Source organism: Typopeltis vanoorti, chromosome 17 (assembly GCF_054136105.1).
Source record: "Typopeltis vanoorti isolate ZY-2024b chromosome 17, IOZ_Tvanoo_1.0, whole genome shotgun sequence".
NCBI lineage: Eukaryota > Metazoa > Arthropoda > Arachnida > Uropygi > Thelyphonidae > Typopeltis > Typopeltis vanoorti.
Window position 1 is genome coordinate 38,085,987 of NC_143565.1, and position 18,889 is coordinate 38,104,875.

The 18,889-nt window shown below is 35.5% G+C and overlaps 2 protein-coding genes across 3 annotated transcripts in view; one reads left to right on the forward strand and one right to left on the reverse strand.

The window, feature by feature from the left end:
* LOC150097300 (phosphoribosyl pyrophosphate synthase-associated protein 2-like) overlaps positions 1 to 6,514 on the forward strand; it is a 112,456-nt gene extending 105,942 nt beyond the window's left edge. The window contains exon 10 of one of the 2 annotated variants that reach the window (XM_090406777.1): positions 5,076 to 5,236. In XM_090406777.1, the coding sequence (XP_090262903.1) occupies positions 5,076 to 5,198 (123 nt within the window). In that variant the 3' untranslated portion in view covers positions 5,199 to 5,236. The other variant, XM_090406775.1, reaches the window with a different exon arrangement.
* Positions 6,515 to 7,199: 685 nt separating this feature from the next.
* LOC150097301 (uncharacterized) overlaps positions 7,200 to 18,889 on the reverse strand; it is a 178,898-nt gene continuing 167,208 nt past the window's right edge. The window contains exon 11 of the mRNA XM_090407640.1: positions 7,200 to 7,440. Coding sequence (XP_090263766.1) covers positions 7,200 to 7,440 — 241 coding nt within the window. The remainder of the gene's footprint in view (positions 7,441 to 18,889) is intronic.

Below are 18,889 nucleotides of genomic sequence, written 5' to 3' on the forward strand. Positions count from 1 at the left end.
AGAATTGTGTAGCATTCTTAGATGTCCCACAAGTGTTATGATTAATGTAAGCATTCATAATTCATTTTCTAGAATGGAAGTTTAATGTAAATTTTGTTCTGAAACTTACATATTTTTCTGCTCTTATATTCTGTATGATTGTTGCTTGAAATATTCACCATGTTATGAATTTGGATTGCTGTATATATTATGCTAATTATCAACAACTAGAAATTATGAAACTGATAGTGATGCTTTAACTACTATTTGTAAAAAGTTCATCAGATTCCTGATATGTACCCTCTGTGGGTGTACAGGACAATTATGATAGTACCACACGAAAAAAAATGTTACACCATTACTAAATTCCAATCAACAATTTTCCTACAAATTAATCCGTTATCTGTCAAGACTTATATTTTTGTCTTTTAAGACACTTTTTACTGTATCAATCCATCTACATCTTGGTCTTCCTCTCAGTCTTTTTCCTGCCAACCTGGCAAAGAACACTTGTTTAGCTAATCATTCCTCCTATTCTCTTTAAGTGGCCATACCACCTGAGATTAGCTCTACTAACATATTCCTGAAAATGAAAATTCAATGACAAGTTCTTTCATAAAAATCCTCATTTTTACTTTTTTCTCTGAACTCTCATATCTGAGGTTTCCAGTCGTTCATCAAGTGTATCATTTCTAACTCATTTCTCAGATCCATAAGTTAAAATTGGTTAGAACACTGTCTCGTAAATAGCTAATTTAGTATTTTGACTGATTTCTTTTTTATTCCAACACAAATTTAGTGGGTGGACTTCCTACCATATCAGCTTTACTTACTAATTCTGTTGTCTATTTCCATATTTACGAGGGTGTTCTGAAAAGTTCTTGGCCTAACAATGAAAAAACGAATTTATAATTTCAAAATTATTTTTATTTTTCAACATAATCTTCCCTTAAGACTAATACATTTATTCCAGCCTACAGCGCCATTATCCTGTCCCTGTAGTGGTTCTCAGTAAGATCTGCAAAATACCCCTCTACATTCGAAGAAAAACGCTGACCAGTGTTTTTCTTCGATACCCTTTCAAGATAATTAATGAACAAAATTGGTGTTTGGCATCCCCAAACACCAATGCCAAGATCTCCCGGTGATGATACTGACCCTTTCATTTTTTATATACCTCCATTATTTGCTGTACTTCTCCTAAGTCTTCAACTAACCAGTTTTCAACACCACCATCATCGGGACCCAGTGTCCTTCCACAGTGATTGCCATGCGATGTGATCTTTGTGGCTATCCAGAAAGGGAGAGGAAATACTTGTCTTGCACCATTTTGATCCTTTCTTAGGCAAGGTGGGCAGTCTTAGATGGCACAGCCAAGATCATTTGGTTAATGAGCTTGCCCACAAGGGTCCACAATGTTGTAAGTTTCCTTCCACTGGTCTAGCTTTCATTGAGCATTCACTAATGATAGTTGCCCTTTCTATAATGAATTGCAATATACACGTCTAAAATGAAGTGTGCTTATTGCTTGCAGGATATTTAGCATTCATATGTCTCCAAGATGGGTGGGAATCTCTGACACTGAATTAAAAATCCCTTTGAGCATGAATCCAATGAAGCTTTGCCTATGGAAGCAGAAACTGACCATCTGTGAGATATCAATTGAAGTTAGAGAGAGAACAGTTATCAGCCAAATCATTCTTCTGAACAACATCATATCCTTTTTGTGAGAAAAAAAGGTAGGACTGCTTGTGTTTTGGTAGCATTGAAGATCAGTAGGTTATTCTTGCTTCATTGAAGAATGGGATAAAAGGGTATTTGAGGCATTGGTTATAGGACTTGAAGCTTGGGATCTTTGTGCACTGCAAGACTTATTAAATGTCGCAACAAAAATTATAAAAAAATTCTATGGATAGTTATTGTCATTAGAGAAGGTTATAATAGAAGAAATAAGGTAAGCAATACAATCCTGTAACACTTTTATTGCATTGGTAGAGAAGACCAAGGAGAGGACACCATTATAATATGTAGCAATTTGACTGTGAGAGAAAACTGGCTGCTTAATTACAAACTGGAATATAGACCAGAGAATGGCAGTAGAGCAGGCTTTGCTCCATATCCAATATCCTGGAAATATTAAGAATAGCAGTAAGGTTTCTCCATATCTTTCCATGGCACATGTCCAGAAATGGGCGGTGTAGGCTATGAGATATGCTATTGATATAACTTGATGCAGCTCATTGTTTTAGAGAGGATCGAATTGAGAGCAGTGAACTGGTGTAATTTGATAGCAGACTTTTTCAGTCTTTTCTTGGGGCTGAATGTAAAAGAGTTTTATTTATTTATTTGTATGGAGTTTCCTTTCTTTTCTCCCCTGTCTCTAATGGGGCAAGTTGAGCCCCCCCCTTATGGGGGGGTTAAATATTTATGACTCGATCCGTGTGTTCACGGGACCAGTTTGCCTGCTTCTGGGATGAAAAAACCCCCAGATAAACTGGTGGAAAAAACCCTGCTGTCCATGCCCAAGATCGGCTAACTTGGCTATGGCTGAGGAAGATCCTTAAGCTCCTCATGTCACCAACGGGAATCGAACCTAGGACACTCCTTCCCCAGGCATATGGTTGCGAAGTGCAAAGCCACTAGGCTAACTGCACGGACATCTAAAAGAGTATAGAGACTATACAGAACAGGTGTAGTTCCATAGTACACTTTCTTTCCTGATAATCACTCTTATCTTTCCAGTTTTTGCAGTTAAAAAATGAATAATAATTAAACAGCAAGGTTATCAGTTTCCACTACTTAAGCTGGTTTCCCTTTTCTAATTATAACCAAGCCAAAGGTATACTAAAGTGTTTGCTGTTGGCATTGTCCACTTACTCACCAGAATGAATACTAGATAATTCTCACCACATTCCCAATACTCTTCATCCTTTCTTAACTAGTTCTTTCAAATGTACCGTGGGTGTTGGTTTGCCTCTTGGTGACCCAGAACATAATCTCATCCAAGTTGCTAATTTTATGGAATATTCTTTTCACTGCTATTCTCACTGTAGTAGTGCTGGGTATATTCTTGTGATTTTTATTTTCTCTCACCTAATCCATGCATTTAAAACTATAAAATATGGTTTCTCCATATTTTACAAAGAAAGTGAGGAATGAATTTCCTCATCCCTCACTTTCTTTGTAATAACCAATGTTACAGAAACATTTTCTCTGATGATTTACTAAGAAATCGTTATCCAGATAACCATAATCAAGTTTGGAATAGACTCCGAAGGAACATATGTGTATAGAGCAAACATGAGCTTTTTTTTAATACTGCTGTGAACAGACCAGCATAAAAAGAATAAAGTACTGGAAAGGGAGATGCTCTGTACTTTGTCTTGAATTCAGCTAGAGTAGAAAATATTTTCTTAACTGTTAATTTCATTGCTCTCAAAGGCCACTATATTCCAGTCAGTATGCACTGGTTTCAGTAGTAACTGCTTTAAATATAATAAATTTAGTTTAATCCTTTATTCAAGTGTAAGCAAACAAACTTTGCACCTGAAAATATCTTCAGGACTGAGGTAGGCTGGTACATCCCTTGGCAACTCATAGCAAAGGTGGACCAAGCGCTCATCACTCCTTGTCTGAGTATCTCCCATAATGCAAAGCACATCTCCTTGCAGACATGTATACTACTATGCATTAAGGGAAGGGCCACTACCCAGACCAGTTTCCACCTTTATTGAGGTCTTGTCAGTGGGAGGCAGACCCAGAGTGGTGATACTAAGGCAGAAGCAATGGAGAGGTCATATTTACCTATACAAGTTTATTATAGTCTAACCAAGTGCAGAATAAACTACCAATAACTGCTTTAAAATTTGGACCGTTGATTTTTAAGCAGTTTTCCTGAGTACTCATATCTACACACATTGTTATCAGTCAGACATTTTGCTGTCATTAGTCTCATCTACTACTAGAAAAGCTTCCACATACCATTAGTTTGAATTAAGAGTCCTGTAACATCATATGTGTTGAAAAGGTCTGACCAGCAGTTCTGCAGTTTAAACGGACGCTTCTGCCCATAAACGGAGTTTATAGTTGATAAAAATGACATGTTTCAATGAATTTTCTCACATATGAACTTAAACCAACTCAGAAACATCTTAGGAACTAAATCTAATGTGTGAGAATTCTGTATGTCTGGGATGCTACCTTATATACTGCATATTATCTGTTAATTATGTGTATTCTCTGGTTGATTTGTCTGTTTTGTAGGAGAGGATGTTGAAATCGACTCCTTCTGCAGGATCATCTGTATTGGAGTAAACATGTTCCAGATATGATTTGTCTTCTTTATGATGATAGATATGAGATGATATGTATGGTATATAGTCTCATAAAGAACATAGAGATAGATATGATATATCTCTTTGTTATGAAACTAACTCACCTTCAGTTGAAAAGAGTCCAGATAAAGATTATTGCATCACAACAAGAATCAAATTTTTTTTTTCCCACATTAAAGGGGCTATGTTCCATTTGCTTAGTGCTGAATGCTATTAGTCATTTCCTTCCTTCCCTGATTCCTACAACCTTAACATTTTTATATTTATAAAACTTACTAAAATTTTTAATTGTAATTACTTGTGTGTGTGTATGTATGTATATAGATATATATATATATATATATATATTTTTTTTTTTTAAATTGACTTTTGTAGTGGGCACTAGCTTTAAAAAGTTTGAACTTGATGGCTTCAAAGATAGTTTAATTCCTTTGCTCTTTCTTATGATAATATGCTATTACTAATATTGCTGTTATAAAAAAAATTAAAAAAAAACATATACATCATTAAGACACATTTAATCAAACAAAACTAATTTCAGGTATTGAAATGAATTCCATTGAATAAATATTTTAAATCCTTTGTTTAGCCATTTTATTGGCAACAGTGGAATTTACAACCAGTTAAGTATGAAGACTTTGAATACCTTCATATCATAAGCTAATAATTTCAGAATCCAATAACTGCGTTGCTTTCATCTAAAGTGCTTTATAAATGTCACTTAAAAATATCACTTTTTAAATGTAATTATTTCTGTGACAGGTGGTTGTCACCAATACAGTGCCCCATGAAGCGCAGAAAATGCTGTGTCACAAAATCAAGACTATAGACATTAGTATGTTGCTGGCTGAAGCCATCTCAACTGAAAGCAAAAAATATAACTAACTAAATAAAAGATGATGTAGTTTAAATTAAATTATTTAACTTGTATTTTTGTGGTAGGTGGTTGTCACCAATACAGTACCTCATGAAGTACAGAAAATGCAGTGTCATAAAATCAAGACTGTAGACATTAGTATCTTGCTGTCTGAAGCCATCCGTCGCATCCACAACAAGGAATCTATGTCATACCTCTTCCGTAATGTCACCTTAGAAGATTAAGGATTGTCTGTCACAAGACAGAACACTTGTATTTTCACACTTAAGGTATCATTTATAGAACTTGGTAGTCAGAGAGTGTTCTGCATATTATTATATATATATATATATATATATATATAACAGTATGTAACTTAAAAATAACATGTATCATATTTTTTTCTCTCCTTCAGTATGGTGTGAAAATTTAGGGGCCATCACTTAATTTTTTTTTTTTTTTTTAAACAGAGAAATGTAATTTAAGAGTTTCTACACTACACTGCAAGACAGCAAGAGTGAGTGCTGTTTCATAAGTGAAGAGCAGTAATTATTGCTGTTTATAGTAATGATCTTTTCTTATACTTATTTTATAGATTTGATCTACAGTGTTGTACAATGATGTACCAAGGATATTCTGCATTCCTCTTTTATACTGATGTTTAATTCTTGGAGTGTGTGGACCAGACCTAATTTAAAAGGTTACTTATAAACCATCCATTTGATCAATTTTTAAATACAGAGGTAAACCATTGGAATAACTTGTTCAAAAGCTTGATTGTGAAGCTTTCATAAATTGCTTTCTTTCTTTCTTTCTTTCTTTTTTTTTTTTTTTTTTTAAATAAATATATAATGCATAGAGCATTAATATGTAACTGTAAAATATGTGTGCAGGTTTGTCACTGAGAATGTGTGTGTACATTATATATATATACATATGTATAGCAAACTAGTCTGTAATACAGTATCAAACTTGTAAATTATCTGCTGGTACTGTTATCAGAAGAGAAGAATCAGGATATATGTAATATAGTCAAGAATAATGAAGTGTATGTGTGGAAATATTTCCAAAAAAAAGTATGAGAAATATTTCCATTTTATCAAAAATTATGTTGGTAAAACAATAGGTTGTAATAATTTTTTTTAATATATATATAGATATATATATATATATATTTCTGTGTGGCTTTTAACTTTGCATGTCAAAGAAATGTGATATAAAAAGTGGAACGAATTCCAGTTATTTTACACTAGATTATATAACAAAATTTCCTTGGTGAAATTTCTGACGTGAACAAAACCGGCTGCTTGTTAATAAATGCTGAATAAAATTTGTATAAAAATGGTTTGGATTGTTTTTCATTTTGTGCATCTTAGGACAACTTCAACACTGATATGGTATATGGATTACGCTGCTGCAGAGTAATGAACAGTAGCAATTTCTCTTCATTGGCAGAGCAATTTAATTCTTTGATATAGTACTCTGTAACATTCCAGTTGGGGGGGGGGGGGTCAAATATCTTGTAACTGCAGAACATATTCCAAGGTAACGTAGCGATTTGGAGAATCTCATTACTAGAAGTCTTGGAAGGAGCATTTCCAATTAGAAAAATTATAGAATCCTGCTGATACTGAAAATTAAAAATAAAATGAAATCAAATATTCAAATCAGACATTCCTTGCCAAAAGTTATCAAACCTGGAATCTGCTTTACATTCTACTTTGGTCAAGAATTCCTTACCTTACTGTATTCAGGCAAAATTGCAGATCTCTCTCTCTCTCTGACTCTAAAAGTTAATTTCATCTGGTGTAATTTACCAAACTGTGAGAATGTTTTCCCAGGAAACTTCAATGTTCATAACAAACTGGTTTCCTTCTCACTTCAGAGATCAAGCTAGACAAAAGCATGTTGTTTGCTATCAGTCATAATCTAACACATCGTTAACTTGCCAACCACAATACCAGATAATCCTTAATATTCTTCCAACACTGGAAGACCTTTTCTTAAACACTTTCCAGATACACTGCAGATTATTCACCCTTTTCTTGACATCTCTGACCATATGCTTCTCCACATCTCCTTTTCAACTGAATGATTCTCATATTCTTTAACACCATAAAACCATCAAGGGGGACAACTTCTGGTATTTCTACACATCTTATCCCTGGTATGATTACTCTTATCACTCTCTTGATCCAAACATCTGCTGTGATCATAATCCTTACTAGAATGAGGGCCTTCATTCCCTGCTCCACTCCAGGTCCCTGTTCTCTAAAAAAAAATATACCTTTACACCTAGTGATAAAAAATACAGCCATATAATCAATGACTTCAGCTTTATCTAGCCTATCATTAACATATCCCATTGCCCTCACCTTGAAAGTTAGAGAAGACCATCTGGGTCTACCTGGAGATCCCATCAGTTAATTAGCAATCACCTATATAGATTCTGCCATTCTCACTCCATTCCCCACCCACCTTTGGACATATGAGGTGCTACCCAAAAGTTTGGAGAATTTGAATAGCATATGCAAACCAGTTAGTACAGCCTTCCACTACTGCTATGAAAGGCAAGCAGTATCACTTGTGAATCAGTATGCAAACAGCTGGCAAGCCAAGAGGCTGTGTTCTAAGTTGTACATTTTTGTAACCCCATTTTTTAGTGGTTTGGCAATTTTAAGGAGCGAAAATCTACCTCAAATTTTGCTTCAATCCTCAAAAAAAAAAAAAAAAACTGCCACAGAAACCTGCGAAACACTTAAGGAAGCATTTGGTGATAATGCTATGAGCCAAAACATTATGTTTGTTATTATTATTATGCTCATAGCAAATATCTGTCGACAACAATGAGCGTTCTGGACAACTGTTGAAAAGCACAATGCCAGAAAACATTGCAAAAAGTGTGCAAATTGTAGATGAGTTATCCGTGATGTTTGTGAGATTGTAGGATTCATATGGGCCATTCAACACATTCTGTTTGAACATTTTGAAAACATGAGACACATTGCTGCAAAATGCTGCCCAGATATCATTCATTCAACAGTTCTTGGCTTCCAAAACCTTTCCTACAACATTTTTTCTGTTCCCTCCAAGATGAAATTCTGGTTGAATGGACATTGTTTTGACGAGGAGAGATCTAGGCAGAATCGCAGAGGTGCTGAACACAATCACACTTGAGGACTTCCAAGGATGCATGAAATGAAATATCACTGGGATTGCTGTATGGAGGATCAGTGGGAGACTACTTTGAAGGAGACAGTGAAAATAGGGTAAATATATATTTTTTATGGTCAAATTCCTCAAACTTGGGAGAATTTGATCTGTATGATGCATTAGCTGCAAAATTTTTATTGAGACTGCTGAGCAACAACCAGAAAGAACATCATGTTGCTGTCTGCAGTGAGCTCCAAGATAAAACCAGAGATGAACCCTACTTCATCTCCAAGATCATAATAGGTGATGAAACATGGGTTTACCTACAGTTATGCCTCTGAGAAAAGCAGCAGTTGTTGTAGTGAAACGCCAAATTCGTGGCTGAAAAAAAAAGTGCATCGAGTTCGCGGCAATGTCGAGTCAATTTTTATTTTATTTTTTAAACATCCAAGACATTTTCTGTGAGGAATTCCTCCCACCTGGTCAATCGCAAGTTTCATTGGGAGGTTTTTAAGCAGCTAAGGAAACGCATTTGGCATCCAGACAAGTGGAAGAATGACTGGGTTCTTCATGACAATGCACCCATCCACACACCACTCATTTGACAGTTCCTGGATTCCAAAAACATGCCAGTCATTCCCCGCCCCTATTTGCCTGACCTCTTCCCTGTGACTTTTCATGTTCCCCAAGATGAAAGGACATTGTTTCGGCATGATTGAGAAGATCCAGGCAGAATTGTAGGAGTGCGCATCACACTTGAGGACTTCCAGGGATGTGTGGAATCATGAAAAAACTGCTGAGATCGCAGTATACATGCCCAAGGGGACTATTTCAAAGGAAACAGTGTAGACTAGGAGTTAGAGTAAGTAATTTTTTTATGGTCAAATTACCCACATTTTTAGGTAGCACCTCATAGGCCTTGAGAAAATTTGGGAAACTGGAGTGGCTGCTCTTATGTCTGACATTGAGGCCTTATCCGCAAGCTATGATCTTAAGGCCTGGAGGTCTCTCTCCTGCCTTTTGTGATTGGATTGCCAGCTTCATCTGGTCATTCAATTGCATGTTGTGGTGGATGGTTTCATCTCATCAGATTTTTTTTTTTTTATCAATGTTAAGTACCCTAGGTTTTGTAACTTTTCAACTTCATATTTTTATCCTATTCATAGTTTCACTGATTTACTCTCGATTTCTCTTGATTTGAAAACCTGCACTATTCATATAATTAAAGCTTCACAATTTTGCATAACTAGTGTCTTATATAAACCCTTCCATAAACACTAATCTTCATACCACTCATGGGATCAAGCTGATGTAGTGAATTTCAGTGCTATCAAAGCACAATCCTGTCGTATTACCAGTAAACTTCTTCTTACTTTTGATAATGTTCCAGTTTCCTTTCAGAATCAGTTTTCCCTTTTTGGATCGTCTTTCACATCTTGCTTATGCTGGAATAGTACATAACCATAGCCACCTTAACTCCTGAAAATTTATGGATACCAAATTTGACTAACATTAGAATACTATTCTCACATTTGGGGTGGTGTACCCAAAACTTCCTAAAAAATAGATTTGTCTACAGAAGAAGGCAATCTGCATAATGGGGGGGGGGGGGGCTTCTCACAGATTCCCTCCAGTCATTCTAAGCACTCTGTTTCTGAATTATGTCTTTTATGCCACTGAATTGGTCAACTTTCATACACAGTTCAACTCCAAACCTGTCAAATCACCTCGTCTTTTATCTTCACTTCATTTAATTCTATGGAACAGCCATTCCCAATGAATACAAGCCCCAGTTTTTTAAGCAACTTGTTAATAGATTCCTTCTTTCTCTTTAACCACTTGTGTTATATAAGTCTTGAGACCTCGTGTGTGGAATCAAAAATAATCTGAATTTTGTGTTTAGTAATAGTGTGTATTATTTGTAGCTTATCAATAAATCCATTTCTTCTTATTTTCCCTTAATTTTAACATTGTAAGAAGAAAAACTTCTAATTAACTTATTTTCAGATACTTCTTTAAAATTACTTTTAATGGAGTATCTGAATTTTTAAATTATTACTTTTTTTCAAGTATAATAGATATTCTCTAATACCAAGCTGTGGAGATTGTGTTGAAACCCAGTCACATGCCTTGAACCATTCTAACACTTTTCAAGAACAAACAGACACTATCATCATAGAAGACTGGAAGAGGCTGAATATGATTGGATTAAGCAATCATCCTAATTCATTTAAAGCTCAAAGAGAAAAGATCACTCCTGATTCAAATAAATGTGAATTAATAATGTTCAAGTATCAGTCCTCTCACTCCCTGGCTTCCTTGACATCTTCTTCTACGCGTTATTCCCGCTTCCTATGCAGGGTGCGCGTGTTATTTAGATGCGACTTCTTGTTAGTACTACTCCCAACCGACCCGTCGCCTGGTCTGCTGCTGGGGGAGGGGGGGTATATTTTTGACTGTAGAGGCGTATGTTCATGGGGCCAGTTTGTCTGCTTGCGGGATGAAAAATGCCAGATAAACTGGTGGAAAAAACCCAACTGACCACGCCCAAGACTGGCTAACTTGGCTATGCCTGAGGAAGATCCTCAAATTCCTCACGTCTACAACGGGAATCGAACCTGGGACACTCCTTCCCCAGGCATATGGTTGCGAAGCGCAAAGCCACTAGGCTAACCGCACGGTACCCTGGCTTCCTTGACATGCTGGGGCAAAATTCTCCAAACCAAGAGATCTTTACTTACAGTTGTGTTTGTAAGAATTTCAGTGAGGTGAAAATGCTGCCTTCTCAGATTGTTTCTGTCACCACAAGTGTGCAACCAATGCTAATTTGCAGTTAAGTGATTTTGATAGACATTGATTGCAGCAGCTATTGTCACTAATTGCAAACGGCTTGCCAGCCTGGATGGCCTAGTGCTTAGCATATCTGCTCTCCAACCAACAGGCTATAGGTTCAAATCATGTTAGATGCATGTAATTATCTTTATATGGGAGATGAATTTCATCATTTGGTATGAGATCACCCTATTGGAGGTCTAAAGTGGCTCAAAAAAAAAAAAGTTCAATTTTTTTTGGTCTCTAGAGCATGGTTTCCAGATTATGGAGAAGGGAATACACATAATTAATGAAAAATAGGAATCCTTAGCCCACTCAAGTTTTTTATGTACTATAGGTTTACAACTTTTTGTGAGCAGAGATACATAAAGTGGAGGGGGCATTCAACTGCTTTGAACTGGAAATAAAATTTTGAATACAGTTGCTTTACTTAATTCCTAATATTTAATATGCCAAAATTTTCTGATTCAATCAGGAATATTTAAAAGGCATCTTTATTAAGTTGAATATTATCACTAAAATCAGTTAAGAGAAATTATGTGACACCTCCAAGGAGTCCAAAGACTCATTGAGGGAGGGCATCCACTCCACAACTCTCTCCACCACTCAATCCACCCAACTACAGCGAACCGCATCATCCACACCAGTGCCATCTACTGCCCACCACCAACACTAGTATTTTCACAGACTGGCAATTTCGAATCCTGCCATGGGCAGGATTCATAACTGCAACCTTTTGGCTGGAGAGCAGATATGCTTACAACTTGTAATCCAGGGCAGCAATTCTGTAATATGTTAATTCATTTGCAGTGTAAAGGTTTCAAATGAAATGTTGGATTTTTATTTTCATTATTCAAAAAAGCCTGCATATTATTGGATTGGAACTGGTTCAAAAGTAGTTCTGATACTTAATTGTTTTTAAATATATAGAAACTACTAGTGTAGTGTAGGATAAGGAATCTTGCACCACGAGTGGTTTTAACATGGTTGGTGACGAAGCTTTTTCCTAACGTTTTCTACATATAAATTAGCAACTAGAGTTGATAGTGAGGAGTCAAATTTTTCTGAATACATATTTTACCTTCCAAGTGAAGGATGATCAAAGGTATTGGAAAAGTTATTTCGTATCCAAGATGGAAGAAATTTTTTCAGAGTGATGATTACACATTCAGTTGACTAAAATGACTGAATTGTTGATTTGAACATTTAATATTTTCTTTAAAAAAAGTTGAATTTTTTGAGAAGGAAACAAGTTTCTGTTAAAAAGATAACTGTAATACCATGTTTTAATTACTCAATGACTTCAATTTGCATTAAAGTATGAAATAAAAATAAATGTAGAATTTTTTAAGCAAAATGTATAAAACTGCATGGCCAGCTTATTATTCCACAATTTGCAAAATACATAATTTTTATTATGTTAGTATTTACAAGTTACCAAGTTTACCTCCAAATCAATTATCAGATCTTATATTTCTGTCTTCTAAGGCACTTGACTGTATCAGTCCACCTATATCTTGGTCTTCCTCTCTCTTTTTCCTGCCAACCTAGCAGAGAACACTTGTTTTGCTAATCTTTCCTCTCCCATTCTGTTTATGTGATCATACCACCTGAGATTAGGTCTGCTAACAATATCAAGTTCTTTCCTAATATCCTCATTTTTAATATGATATCGCCATCTGTTCATGCCCCTAATCTTTCTCAGGACTTTTATATCTGGGGTCTGTAGTCTTTCAAGTGTTTTATTTCTAACCCGGCTCTCAGATTCATAAGTTAAAATTAGTTTGAACACTGTCTTGTATACAGCTAATTTAGTGTTTTGACTAATTTCTCTCTTATTCCATGCAAATTTATTCAGTTGATTTCCAACCATACCAGCTTTGTTGACTATTTCTATGGTAAATTAAATATTTCCATATTTAATTTACCATCTTTACTAAAAATTGTACCTCCTTCTTATGGTGCTATCTTCTATCGAAGGGCAGCGACCATCTTGGCGAACAAACTGCATTCTTGGTTTGCACTGCACTTTCCTGTCCATGTCTTGATGTTATCAAACCATGATATTCTTTTTCTTTCTCTAATTCCTTTACCATCAATTCTTCCTACTAAAATAGTTTGTAGAAGTTGCTATTTGCTGTTTCTCATGATGTGGCCAAGATATGTTTTTTGTTTCTTGATTATTTGTACAAGATCTTTAGCTTTGCCAGTGGACTTTAAGACATCTTCATTGGTAATTTTTTCTGTACATGATATCTTTAGCATTCTTCATATACTCACACATCTCAAAGGCTTCAATTTTCTTGATGGTTGTCACCTACAATGTCTATGTTTCAACTCCATAGAGCAGAATAGACCACATGTAGCATTTCAGCATTCGGCATCTGACTTCCATGTTTAGGTCTTTATTGCAGACTAATGTTCTCGTTTTCATGAAGGACTGCCATGCAACTTCAATCTTTGTCTTTATTTATATCTATTTCAGGATCTCACCTTTCATTGAGCCAGCAACCGACATATTTATATCTTGACACTTGATCAATATTTTTCCCATCGAGTGTCAGTTTCATTGATGAGGTTGGATGTTTGCTGATGACCATGTATTTTGTCTTGTTGATGTTTATATTTATTCCCATTCTTTGGCTTTCTATGTATACTCTATCAGTTTTTGGATATTCATAATGTTATCTTAATTAGCACGGTGTCATCTGCATATCATAGGTTAACAATCTTTCCATTTATTGTGATTCCCTCTGGACATTCTTCCAATGCCTTTTTAAAAATTGCCTCTGTGTATATGTTGAACAAGAGGGTGACAGCATGCATCCTTGTCTCGCTCCTCTTTTGATGTTAATGTCGCTGGTAGTAATGTTGTCTAATTGAATGGTGGCTGATTGATTCCAATACAGATTTCTTGTCTTGTTCGTTTACTAAAAATTGTACCTAAGTACTTGTTTATAGGTTCAGGATACAGTTGGTGTTTTCAATGTTTCTGCCTATTGTCTTTGTCTTATTGCTGATATTCATACCAAATTTATTACAACAGCTATTCAATTTAATCAGGGAGTCTTGTACTGGATTTATTTAAAAGTATAATATCATCTGCATAAAGTAAGGAGCTGAGATTAACATATCAGGTTTAATACCGCTTATCATGATGTGATCCATACATACAGATAATATCAGAAGGGATTTATACACCTTTATCTGACAGCAGATTTAATATCGAACCATCTTCCTGTACTTCAATTCTAACTGCTGACTTACAACTCAAATAAACACTAAGTATTGCTTGATATAATGTTCCATTGACACTTTATAACTCTTTTGAACAGCTTTTCTCTTGGCACTTAAGTCATATGCCTTTTTTGCAGGTCTACAAAAAGTACAGGTCTGTTATAATCCCACGATTTCTCAACTATTTGTAAAGTGAAAATCTGATCCTGACAGCCTCTATTTGGCCTGAATCCAGCTTGTTCTTCACCAAACTTCCCTTCCACAATCCTCAACTGTTTCTCAAGTATCCTTGCATAAATCTTACCAGGAACACCCAGTACGGAAATGCCTCACATTCAGTTTTAGTTCCCTTTTTTTTGTATAGGTACTGTGAGAGCTCTACTTCTAGTATGGTTATGTATTCCTGATTGCATGCCTGTTGAGTGTTTTTTCACCACTGCTGTCACTGCTTGTTTCATTTAGCAATTTTACGAAGTAATTACTCCATACATCAACAGTATCTTTTTCTCCAGTTTTTGTGTCACCTTTATCATCTCTAATTTCTTTTATGGCACTGTCTTCCATTTCTGAGCTTTTGCAACAGCCTTCAGAATATTTTGCCATCTTCCTGGTATTTATTTTCTGTGTTATTACCAAAGTCTTCCCAACTTGTTTAACTTTTTTACATTGTCTCTCTATTTTCTAAGAGCACAAACTGACTTATTTGCAAGGAACTTTCGATATGCTTTCTTTTCCTTTACAGCCTCTAACAAGTCAATTCTTAAAAAAAATCAGGTGTCATCCATGCAATTTTGTCCACATAGCACTAAACTGGTATTGTTCACCAGTTCCAGATATATTTGAACAACATAACACTGCATGATCCAAACAGTATAACACGTTTATAATGCACGACCTGTGGCATGATAATATAGCCCTGTTTCTGAAGCAAGATTACATAATTATTTCAAATGTTCCATGTAGTAGAGGTTGCTTGCTGGCTGCCCTAATATCTGCATTGTGTACAAAAAAGCAAATTCTTGCTATATCTCCATTTGTTTTATTCTTTCCAGATCTGATCTGATCTGATCTGATTAACTTGCAGACAAATTAAATAGGATATACTATATTGTGCACTGTATATAATGAAATCAAGGAAATCTACTAATGCCTTTTATCCTCAAAGGAATGAGGCCATTTATCCCCAAGTAACTTTTTGGAAATTAGCAGGTAGCTAGGCTCCACCCTTAACAATAAGAGAATAGTTAGCCCAATACCATGAGTGATTTTACTTGGCATCCAGAGAAGAGAGTATGACAGACAAATAATACCATTTTATGCTCCCTAAATTGACACTTATTTTCTAAAGTGTGAGTATACAGGATGAAAAACCCGAGTATGGGACAAAGAATGTTACTGGAAGGGCCGAAGATAGACTCAATCTAGAACTAGTTCTTGCTGTTATGAGAGACAAGATGTGATGTGAGTTTTGGCAGCACAAGTCAAGATTGTTTTCGCTAGGCTGAAGAATAGCAAGGAGACAAAAACGGCATCGTTTCATATTTGCAGTAAATCAATGCATTGTGTGTATCTGGAAATAGTATTTGCATCCATAGCGCTGGTCATTTGAAGAAACCGTTCAAGTTCGATTCTGATTGTAGACGAACTGTTGTTTATAAGCTTTTTTTCAACCGGTTCCTAAGTTAGTCGATCTCTGGCACTGGCAAAAAGGTTTTTTTTCTCTCGGAAACTCAATAAAATCGATCGTAGAACACACACTGTTTTTAGACATTAAAAATATTGTGTTAGGGACCAGAAATGGCTACACTTTTTTTGAACTGTCTCTTCATTGCATGCTGCTTAATTAGTGATAGCCTTGGGCCAGCTATCTCTGACTGGCTACCAGTGGAGATTGAACTGCGCACTCAGTCTCCAAAAGTTCAATAGGGCTAAAACGGCCTCGCCTACTCCCTACACGGGAATAAAAGGCGTTATCTGATTTTTTTTTTTTTTTTATATAGTTTCTGGTCATTCCAGTCCAGCTTGAGATTTACTGAATCATCTTTTTAGTAATAACTTGTTTAAGCAAAAGAAAAAATCAATGCGTTATGAAAAAAAAGTTATAGCACAGATGAAAAGAAAGGCTTTGTTCGGAAGACAGGCAGACGGAATGAAAATTTCATCTGCTTTTGTCTTCTGGCCCTGCCTTCCTTAGATTATTTTCTTCAATGATTACAACATTTTCATCTTCATGAAACCATTTAACTTTTTTTTAATCATTTTCACACACAAGAGGCCACAAGGTCTTTAGTAAATAAATATGCAAGTGCTGGGGATCGAAGCAAAGTAATCTGGTGATATTCTTGAAGACCTAGAAGTTGTAGTTCTTGGGAAATATTTTTGGAGGCTGTTTCACAGAACTGATATGAAGGGAATAAATGACTGAGCATAACAAATTTGCCGAATCTGCAGTTCAACTGTAAAAGGATGTTGAGCAGCTGCTGCTCCTGTTCCTTCAGGTTTAGTAAATATGGAGGCAGTGCTGTGCTGTGGGTAGGAGGCACCCTTGTGCAAAACTTTTTAGCATCCCCATAAAAAAGTTTCCATGAAAAATTTTACTTTCTTAAAAGTACAAAACAGTTTATACGCATACATAAAAATAAATTTTATTTAAAAATAGTAGAACGTAATCTAAAATTCATTAATAAGGAATTTTTAATAATAAAAATTTTCAAAAATGTTTATTTCGTTAATATAATATATAAACACAAATTACTTTTATTTTAATATAAGAAGAAATTATTTAAGTTAAGGGATATTACATCCCATATTGTTTCATAGCTGAATAAGAAACTATATAAAGTTTGGCAGGTCCAAGCGTAAGCAAATACCTGGATAGTCCATATGGTAGTGCAACATGGGGTAACTCATAGTAAGGGTTGAGCAAGCTCCGATCACTGTTCTTGGTATTTACTCATAATGTGAAACCTTGAAGTTTCATGCTGAACATAGAAACTATATAAAGTTCGGAGAGTCCAAGAGTAATCAAATACCTGGATAGTCCAAAGGCATCAATGTGAAACATTGAAGCCTTTGGCTCTTCATATAATTAGTAATTTATTAGGACACCTTCTTGGCAATTCTTATAGTAGGGTATGTAAGTTCTGTTCGCTACAACTTGGTATTAACTAGGTCTGCCTAAAAACTGATGAGACCTCAATAAAGGTTGAAACTGGTCCGGGTAGTGACCTCTCATAATGTAGAACAGTAATACAGCTCCTAGGAGCTGGGTTTCACATTATGAGTAAATACCATGAATAAATGGCAGAAAGCGAATCCTTTCTAATAGTCGTCTCGTGGGATGAGTTTGTTTATTATGACACATCAGAAAATTCGCTTTTCTTTTATGAACATTCTAGTTATAATAATAATAAACCTTTTATTCCCTTATAGGGTAGAGGCCTTTTCAACCTTATCTAGCTTTTGGAGACTGAGTGAGAAGTTCAGTCTCCACCAGTAGCCAATCAGAGATAAGCAGAACCATGACTGTCACTGATTATAGGCAGCAACCGATGAAGACCAGCAAACAAGTGTTGCCATTTCTTGGTACCTAACCCTAACAGGATATGATACTGTCTGAAACAATGTGGGTTCTATGGTCGTTTTTCTACAGGACGAAAAACCCGCTTGCCTGTGCCAGAGATCAACTAACTCGGGAATTGGTTGAAGAAAGGCTTACAAAAAGTTCCTCCAGTCTGCTACTGGACTTGAACTATGTCTATCTTCGGGAGGCCAAGCACAGGAATGCAAGCTTCAGTTCCACTGGGCTACAGTGGTAACTAAATTTATTTTGCTTGTATAACAGTTAGAAAATTTTGTGTAGTATTAAAAAAATTTAAAAAGGGTATAAAATAAAAAAAGTATTGTATGCAAAATTTATTTTTAAGGAAGTTTTGTATAAAAAATAATTACAGAGAAACAGAAATTTTTTTTCAAATGCACTTAGCCATTCTAAAATTACAATTGCGAGAACTCAGATACTTTAATGTCCTAAACCGATTAATTATTTGACTTTTTTTCCAAGGAAAATTAATTTTCTTTCAGCACAGGAATCAATTTAAGAATAGTTTTTATGGCTACATTAAAAAAAAAAAACATTTAAAGTTATGTTCTCGATGGTTTTCTTTATCTGGCAGTTTTTAAGAGATTTAAATTTTGACATACCTCATCTTTTGATTCTTTAGGAATTCTTTTAACAGTCGACTCCGATACGCCCGCAATTTCACTTGAAAGTTTTGTGGCGTGAGAAATTGGAACAAAGAGACTGCCTTCTAACGATTCTTTTTCGCAGAATGACAGCACATTATGTAATATTCTTTGACAAGCACTACTGAAAGGCTTAACACCAGAACTTGTTGACGGTACTGGATCAATCATGCAAAAAAAAAGGCGACAATAAAAACCAAGCTAGTGCATCGAGAGGCAAGAAAGCACGAGATCTCGCGTGTTGGTGACGAAT